The sequence below is a fragment of the Pteropus alecto genome, unplaced genomic scaffold, assembly GCF_000325575.1.
Source record: "Pteropus alecto unplaced genomic scaffold, ASM32557v1 scaffold157, whole genome shotgun sequence".
NCBI classification, from domain to species: domain Eukaryota; kingdom Metazoa; phylum Chordata; class Mammalia; order Chiroptera; family Pteropodidae; genus Pteropus; species Pteropus alecto.
The window spans coordinates 1,662,414-1,671,029 of NW_006440626.1; the positions used below are offsets into that span (position 1 = coordinate 1,662,414).

An 8,616-nucleotide genomic window follows, 5' to 3' on the forward strand; every position below is an offset into this window, starting at 1 on the left:
AAACAAGCTGCTAAAGAAACTCCAGAAAAGGAACTCATACAAAAGAAAAGAAGCCTTCTGCATTTCGTCTTGAATTTGTATGCCTCTAAAAGTCAATTGAATTTGGACAGCTTATTCGAATTTCTGAAGATGAAATACGTGATTAAATCAGCAAGCAACATTTCCAAAAAATAAAAACTGAGGGTGAAATAAAGACATTTTCATACAAAAACAGAGCTTGCTCATGTCCTACAGATCTTGACTAAAGGAAAGTCTAAGAGACTCTAAAGGTAGAAGACAAGCGATCCCAGATGGATCCACAGGGCCTCTGTGGCCTGGCCGTCCTCCCCGACGGGTGCTTCTGCTGTTGTCCTCTTTGTTTGCTGTGCTCCGAACCCACTGACCTTCTAGTTGTCCCTGTCTTAGGGTCTTTGACAGGCCGTTTCCTCTTCTGCAGCACATTCCCCTACAGCTCACTCTTCCCACACCCGTTAGGTTAATAGTCAATCTAGAATGTGAGCACTGCGAGGGCTTTATCTGTGCCAATTATTAATGTGTCCCAAGCCCCTAGGACGGTGTTTAGCACACAGTAGATGTTTAATACATATTTATTTAATAAAGGATAGAAAAACCAATAAATGACACCTATAGTCAGAAACTTGAATGAGTTTCACAGACATAATACTGAGTGAAGGAGCAAGAAACAAAAGAATACATCTCTTCGTGTAAATTAAAACAGGATAAGTTGACCTGTATTTTTTAGGGATACATACTGAGGTGGCAAAAATTACAACCAAATAAAAGGAAATGATACCTTCGGTGCTCGGGTGGTGGTTAATTCCAGGAGGAGAGAGAACCTCGTGGTTGGAGAGGCACAGACCAGACGGGGGCCTTTCTGTGCCAGGCTTCAGTTCTTGATTTGGGTAATTGTTAAAGAGGCGTTTGTCTTAATTATAATTAAACTGTGTATATATGTTGTATGTACTCTTCTGAAAATGTGTTACATTTCATAATAACAACTTAAAGCTCAATGAATTTAATAAGCAGATTAGACACAGCTGAAGAAGTAAGTGAACTGGAAGATCGGTCAGAAAAAATTAGTCAGAGCAGCACAGAGACATGGAACATGTACTTGGAATACGGTAAAGAGAGGAATGAGAGATGGGACTGGGGGTAACAGCCAAAGAAACAATGGCCAAGGATTTTCCAGAATTTACAAAAGGTCTGTCTTGTGGATTCGAGAAGCCAGTCTCAAGCAGGATTTAAAACAGGGGTAGAGGCAGAACCCCAAAGACAAAGAGATCTTAAAAGCAGCCAAGGGACAACATTTTGACAAAAGTGACTTCTGAAGTGTCCTACAATAGATGATCGGCTAAAGAAGCTGTGGTACATATATACAATGGAATATAACTCAGCCATAAGAGGAGATGAAATATTGCCATTTACGACAATATGGACGGACCTTGAAATAATCACACTAAGCTAAATAAGCCAGCCAGAAAAGGTTGAAAATCACATATCACATACGTGGGATATAAACCTAAAAGCAACAAATGAACAGGACACACAAACAGAGACTCATGGACATGGACAATGGACTACTGGTTACCAGAAGGGAGGGGAGGGGGAAAATAAAAAAATAAAATGCTAAAAAAAGTTATGTATATATAGTATGAAAAAAAAATAAACTGGCAAAAAAAAAAAAAAAAAAGTGACTTCTGAACAGTGACAGTAGAAGCCAGGAGAAAAGAGTGGATTAATAGCTGCGATGCATTGAAAGGAAATCACTGCTATCCTAGAATCGCGTACCCAGTAAAAATATCTTTCAGTATTTTCAATATTGAAATAAAGACACACTGAAACTAAAGTAGGTTTGGCCCCCAAAAGACCCAGTAAAGCAATTCTAAGGTTCCAGTTCAGGTGCAAGGGGACGATCCCAGGTGGAGGGTTTGAGAGGACGCAAGAAGGAACGGAGAGCCAGGACGGCCGTGGCGCGCCCTCGGGGACTCGAGATGCCTGCTGACTGCAGGAAGCACTAAGGGCTGCAGGCGACACCGACGGCTGTTTTAAACATAGGATATAATTAAAACACCCGATAGTGGTAATATTAAAATCGAGAGGAGGGACTGGAATTAAACATTCCAGAGTTGTTAGATTGTCCAGTAGGAAGATAAAAGTTTTGACTAACTTAGACTTCGAAAAAGTATGCAGGTTATAATGACCAGAGCAACCATTAGCGGGATGAAAAATGGAGCGAATAACTCCCGAACTTGTAGAGGCAAACAAGTGGCATGATAAAAATGGAGTCACCCCAAAAGAAGGCAAGAAGGAGCAGAATGGGCAGGGCAGACAGAAATCCTAAATGTATCAGTAGTTATAATAAATGTTCCACTTAAAAACAAAGACTGACGAGAAAACGAATAGTAAAATTGATTAAGAGAAGAACCGAAATACATGTTGATAGAATGGATGAAAGTGATAGGACTTAAGAAGACGTACCATTCCAATAAATACTAAGGAAAGCCGAGTCACTAAGTTAATATGGGATAACAGACTGGTTCTGAAGCGGACACAGAGGCGGAGTTTGGGGTGCAGGGTGCAGATGCGGGAAGACACTGAAGGGAGGAGGGCTGCTGGAGATTGGGCAGAGGGAGAAGTGGAGCTGCCACGTGTGCCTGCAGGCTGATGACCTTGACCATCTGGGGAGGAAGGTGAGATGGGGGCAGCGGGGCTCCCCTGGCACAGATACTGCCCCATTTCTCCAGCTGATGGTGGGGTGCACAGGCCTTTGCCTGATTTTTATCCTTTAAATCTTGAACGTATGTCGCAAATTGTGTTTTCTACTTAATACACAATTAAAACAATATTAAAATATTACATTTAACAGAGAATCCGAAGATTGGATTCCTGGCAAGGCTCCAACTTCAACTTGATCGTGGCACTCAAGTAAAGAGGGCCCCGAGCCTCAGTGTCCTCCTCTATAAAATGAAGTCCCGTCCCATGTGAAACGCCCGGGGGCTTCCCTTCACCCCATTGTGACATCTGGATGCTTTGTCACTGCCTACAGGTGTCGGCCTCCGCTCGGGACTCACCCGTGTTCCTCCGCCTGCCTGTGGGGCTCTGGGTGCCCCGACCTCCCGCAGTAGCACCCCTGGGGTGTGCCAGCTCCTGCCTGCTCTGGGCTTCATGCTGCTGTAAATCCCCTTAGCTTTGCCTGGAGCGCTTCCCCGAACGGACAGCCCCTGGCCCCTCAGCCTCTGTCCAGATGACCACTACCCCACCTTCCGCAAGTCGAGCCCCCTCCCCATCTCCCTGTGCCCATCCTCTCCCTGTGCCCGCCTTCGATTTCTCAGGGTACCTGCTAGTACTAGCCTCTCCCCGTGCCCGCCTTCGATTTCTCAGGGTACCTGCTAGTACTTCGGCTCACATTTCTTTTTCGCTTATTTCCTGGCTGTCACTGTCACTAGCCTTAAGCCTTTTCAAGACTGGGAACAGTGTCCTGGGCACGGCTGCGGCCCGGGCCTGGGCGGAGGCGCTGGATGAGCGCTGTGCCCGAGGAGCAGAACGCCCTCCTCCCTCCCAGCGTGCTTGTTCCCAGGAGGGACTCAGAGCACTTTATGGGTGTGTGGACAATGCGCAATCAGAAATAGTTGATAAAAAAAGCCGGTGGGGCCAAGGAATGGTATAATGGTGTAGACACACATTGGCCATAAAGTCCTTTACAAGTGACTGACAGTGTGCCCGAGTGGCCTGGGAGCCCGCAGAGGTCAGAACGAAGGGCGGCAGCAGAGGGGTGAGGGCCGGGCTCTGAAGCCAGACCGCCGGGGTCTGGGCCGGGCGCCTCCACTACCCGACCCAGGCCAGGGCGATGGTGGCCCCTAACCCTCAGAGCTGTTGGAGCATTGCCTGAGGTGCGGCCCAGCCATGGCCGATGCTCCTTGAGCGCAGGCCCTCTTTACTCGGGTCCCGCCCTACCCTAGGAGGAGTAAATGCCCTATTTCGTTTTTCCGATGAGGGAGCTAGCCAACTGAAAGCTAGGTAACTGGCCCAAGCTCGCGCTTCTGGCAGATGATAGTGCACAGGAAATACCTTGCATTTAAAAATATGTGATTTCAAAACCGTATAATTTAATTGCTGCATGTCCTATATAAACATTTTTTGGTTAAAACACTTTAACAAAAAGTTTTTATTTTTGTTTTTAAGGGGCAGTGGAAATGAAATAAGTTGCCGTCGGACGTTGAAAGAACTTGAAATCCAAATAGGAGAAAAGGTAATAGAGATCTTTAAAAACAACAAATCTCCCCCCACCCTTCGTCAGACGTGGTTGTTGGCAGAGGTAGGTGATGTGAAGTGGGCCGCGTCTTGTCGTCTGTTCTGTGTCAGAGTCGCCTGACTGAACAGTTCTCACCACAAGCCCACGTGAGAGCCCACCCCCAGATGGCTTCGACGCCTCAGGTGGCAGCTCTTCAGGTGACGCCAGCAGAAGTCCTGGGATATGAATTCCTTTTGTATTAACTTGAGATCACCATTAGTAGGGCTTGTCTTCCTGTTTTTGTCTGAGACCGAAGCAAGGTTTTCTTTAGAAAGAGAAAACGACTGCTTTTCAGTCAAGAGCAGCACGGGCCAAATACCCAGGGAGAACTCAAAGGGGTGGGTGCCGAGTGCGGAGCCGGGAGAGCCGCAGTGCGCGTGTAGACAGGGAGCGTGCAGCTTTGTTCCTGTTCGCTGATGGCGGTTGGATGTCCCAGCGCACGGCTCCGGAGGGAGGACATGTTTATGGCATTCAGGGGTTGGAATCAGACCCCTTTTTAAAATGCATTTGAACCTGTCAGTTACACGAGCAGTTTGAGAATCATGGTTTAATTTATTTGATTCAATATGTTGGTTTGAAATGTGACAAATTTTCTTTCCTTTTTGAACTCTTCTGAGATTTTCATACATTTGGAAATCAAAAATAGCCAGAAATCCACAAAATGTTTGTCTGAATTTTCCTGGCTGACGCCATGAACACCAGAACGTTCGTCTTAGTGTGCTAATGTTTTAGCATTATGTGCTCCTAACAATCTAGTTTCACTGTAGTTTATATCAGTGGGAACCTGGTATAATTATTTGCTTCTTCTATTGTGGTCTATTTGTTACCCTGTGAGAAATAGGTAACAGGGGGTCTGGGAAAGCATGAGTCCTGTGCTAAAGGTTACATTGTAGGAAAAGACACATAGAAGCCATGTTTCGAAGCCCTGTATTACAGGTGCTTCATCAGTTTGTAAGACATGAGTCTGAAGTAGCGAGGGTTCTCGAGTTCAGTTCTCGAAAGATCTCTGACTCCTGTGCAGCTACTTGGGTGAGTGGATCAGGACCCTGTCATGAGACAGGTGGAAGGGAAAATCCCAGTCACAATATTTTCTCTAGTGACAAATGAGATATGGAAATCCGGAGAAAATGAAGCATACCAAATGGGTGATGTTGGTCAAAAGACAACGTGGCACAGAATTTCAGCGTTCTGACCAGGCCTCAGAGATGTGGCACATACGTATGTGAAGAAGGGGTCTCGAATTTAAGCGGAAGGGAAAGTAGACTATGGTGAGTACACGGATAAAAATAACGTGAGGCGACAGGCAGCAGTAGGCAACTGATAACATTATATTTCTGAGACCTGATGAAAAAGAAGGCATACAGTGGGCGGTTCTTCTTTGACCAGTGTTTGGTGCTGTCTCATTTCCAAATCCTGTATGTCTCCTTATAGTTTCTACGGACAAGGATTAAAATATTCTTTTATATATACAAAAAAGAAATACGTAACAGGATCGATAATATCGATGGTATATGTCCTTCATTTGTCTCTTCACAACGTGTTAACCATGAAATTCTCCTGGAGAAGTCAATGGTTTATGAATCCATATAAATACCGTTATGAATTCGTAATGCAGCATGACAGCTAGTGTGGCGTGCAGGGGCACGCGCCAGGGCCGGGAACCGCCAAAAACAAGGCTTCGTCGAGCAAAGCTGAACGGAACTCCACCAACAGCCTTTCTCTCTTCTGAGCCCTTTTTATCCCAGCCCCCACCCTGGGAGGAGCCCCCTCACTGATTAACAGCGAGTTTCAACCCGTGCAGCTTTCATGCGACTTCTGGTGAGAGCACAAAGGTGACGGTAAAAGTCTGAGGAACGGGGGATTAAGATGACTCGACATCCCAGGGCAGCCCGGACAGGCAGGTAAAGAGGGACGAGACTGACCTTGGGACTCAGTCAGATGTAGGTTTCTGCCTTGGCGATCTGCCATTTACCAGCCAGGTGGCCTTGGGCAAGTCCTCGTCATTGCGTCTCTTCATCTGTTAGCGGGGATGATAATACCCACCCTGAAGTGCTGTCGTGTGGTTAAGAACATCCACTGTAGAGCGCCTGGCCGCTAGCTGTTATCACGTTCCCTCCCGCGGCTTCCTTTCCGTGCGGGTGGGCGCACAGTCGCGTCTGCCCCCTTCCCTCCCACCCCGGCACGGGCTGCAGAAACCAGGTCTGCTCCTCGGCTGTTCGCTGTGTGCAGCAGCGTGTTTCCCCTGAAGACTCTAGTCCTGCACGTGGTCCACGCGGAGCGTGGAGACGGAATAGCTGGCAGTCATTGGAGGGGGCCCTTCGGACACGCGCGGTCGTTACTGGGTGATCACTGCGGTCTGGGAATGAAAGCATGTTTTAAGTGTAAGTCCACGTGGCTTCCTAGAGCCAAGAACGCATGCAAGTGCCTCTGAGTTTTGGGAGCCAGACTTTGCTAGATGGGCAGGTGTTCCCTCATTCCTAAACCAACCAATAAGTCACAGCTGGAGCCCCGCACTGCCCGAACCCCGGTGTTTGTTTTCCCTAATCGTTTCCTTCCGCAGTGAGCCTGGTCTGACCGCTGCTTCCTCCGCCTCTCCCTTCTCCGCATGTACTTACACCTCCAGCGTGTGTTCACGTTCGTGCTCATTGCCGGCCAAACCCTCCGGCTCTCTGAGTCTCATCGTCTCCATCAGTCGAGGGGAAGGTCAGATGGTCTCCAGGTCCTATCTCTCCGTCTTTTGGTGTTTGCAGTCCCACTTCACGTGCGGGGGCTGCTGTCTGATCCCATGGGGCCCTGCGTTTGGGGAAGAGGCGGCTCCTCAAGCCCGGGGGTGGCGGGGGGGCCTCAGGGCGTTGACCTCAGGCTCCTGCGGTCCCTTCCCGGTTTAATCTGCACTCAGGCTCCACTCGGCGGGCACCCTGGGCCCTGCACACACCTCACTTGCCTTCACCCTCTTGGGCCCTGCTTTTCATTTGGCTCCTTTTCTGTGCCTTTGCCTGGGCATGTCCTTGACTGGTTCTCGGGTTCGCTGATCCTCAAGCCCTTTGCTCTCACGGTCTCCTAGGAGGCAGAGGGGTTTTGTGGGCGTCAGGCACACATCCAGCCTCTGCGGCTTCCTACAGGTGGTCTTGGACAGGCATCTCTCTCCCTGCGCTGTGCTTCCTTATCTCTGAAGTGGAGACCACGAAAGTTGCCTATCAGGGTGGCTACAAGGCTGAATGAGAATAACATAAGTGAAGCCCTTGGCATACGATGCTCAATGCGTGGTGGTCCCTTCCTCCACCAGTGAGGCTGTTCCTCCTTGTCAGGCACAACTGAACCCTTTCCTGTGCTCGGCTGTACCTGCCACCAGCTGGCACCCCCTGAGCCACTAAGGCCTTTGGTTGTTGTACCCTGTGAGAAACAAAAGAAACTTCTTATCTCACCCAGGAAGAAGTCAGGAGGGCGAGCAGGCCCAGAGCCAACTAACTCATGTGTCCTCTGGTCGCCAAAGTAGGTCATTGGGTTCTGCCAGCTCTGGTCTTAGTAACAGCTAGCATCGAATGAGCGCGTACCAGGAGCTGTCCTAGGCCCTTTCCTGTGTTACATTATTCAGCTCCCAGGAGAACCCCACGAGGCAGGTGCCACTGTCATCCCACGTCGATGGAGGAGATCTAGAACGGAGACTCAGCAGTGTGACGAAGGGCACACAGCCGCAATGGCTGTCTTGGCGGCTTGGCTTCAGGGTCCTGGCCCTTAAGCCCTCAGCTGCCCTGCCTCTCGGAGGCCTCTTAGGAAGGCGCCCACGCTTCCTTTGCGGTCAGCGCGGGTGACTCTGTTGTGTCTGTAATGGGCCCGCTCCGTGACAGAGAAGGCTATTCGCCATCGCCATTCGTTCCAGCCAGAGTCATCTTTCTGTCCAGGTAGCATCTACTTCGAAGGGGCATTTGGGATTTTTCTCTCCTTATCTCTCCCTGGCATCCTGACTCCTCCGTCTCTGCGCCCGCTGCCTGCTCCCAGGGCCCCAGCTCCATCCTGGAGCAGTGGCAGTGTCCAGGCCTCAGGCTCAGGTCCTCACGTTCTGCCCAGATCCAGAGGACTAAAGCAAAGCCTCAGTGTGTTGCCCGCTCACTAAATTTTGGTCTTTTTCCTGTTTAATCTTTTGCAACTCCCCACGTGAGGGGAGGCGGAAGGGAAGAAGAGGCAGGAAGCGCATCTCATCTCGCCACGCGAGGCGGGGCGAATGCGCAGTTCCGAGAAACAGGAAGCCGTTCTGACCTAGCAAGGACAGCGTGAGGACACAGCGTGAGGACACAGCGTGAGGACACAGTGTTAAGGACACCGCA

The 8,616-nt window shown here is 49.3% G+C and overlaps 1 protein-coding gene and 1 long non-coding RNA gene across 7 annotated transcripts in view; one reads left to right on the forward strand and one right to left on the reverse strand.

The window, feature by feature from the left end:
• Positions 1–8,616, forward strand: part of EFCAB6 (EF-hand calcium binding domain 6) — a 183,415-nt gene that overhangs the window by 28,439 nt on the left and 146,360 nt on the right. For all 6 annotated transcript variants that reach the window (XM_025050627.1, XM_025050628.1, XM_025050632.1 and 3 more), the window contains one exon: positions 4,183–4,249. In XM_025050627.1, coding sequence (XP_024906395.1) covers positions 4,183–4,249 — 67 coding nt within the window. The remainder of the gene's footprint in view (positions 1–4,182; positions 4,250–8,616) is intronic.
• The window catches only part of LOC112484224, a 6,276-nt gene continuing 1,922 nt past the window's right edge, over positions 4,263–8,616 (reverse strand). Inside the window, exons 2-3 of the long non-coding RNA XR_003047948.1 lie at positions 6,907–7,351; positions 4,263–6,647 (exon numbers count right to left, since the gene is read on the reverse strand). This is a non-coding gene — a long non-coding RNA (uncharacterized LOC112484224). The remainder of the gene's footprint in view (positions 6,648–6,906; positions 7,352–8,616) is intronic.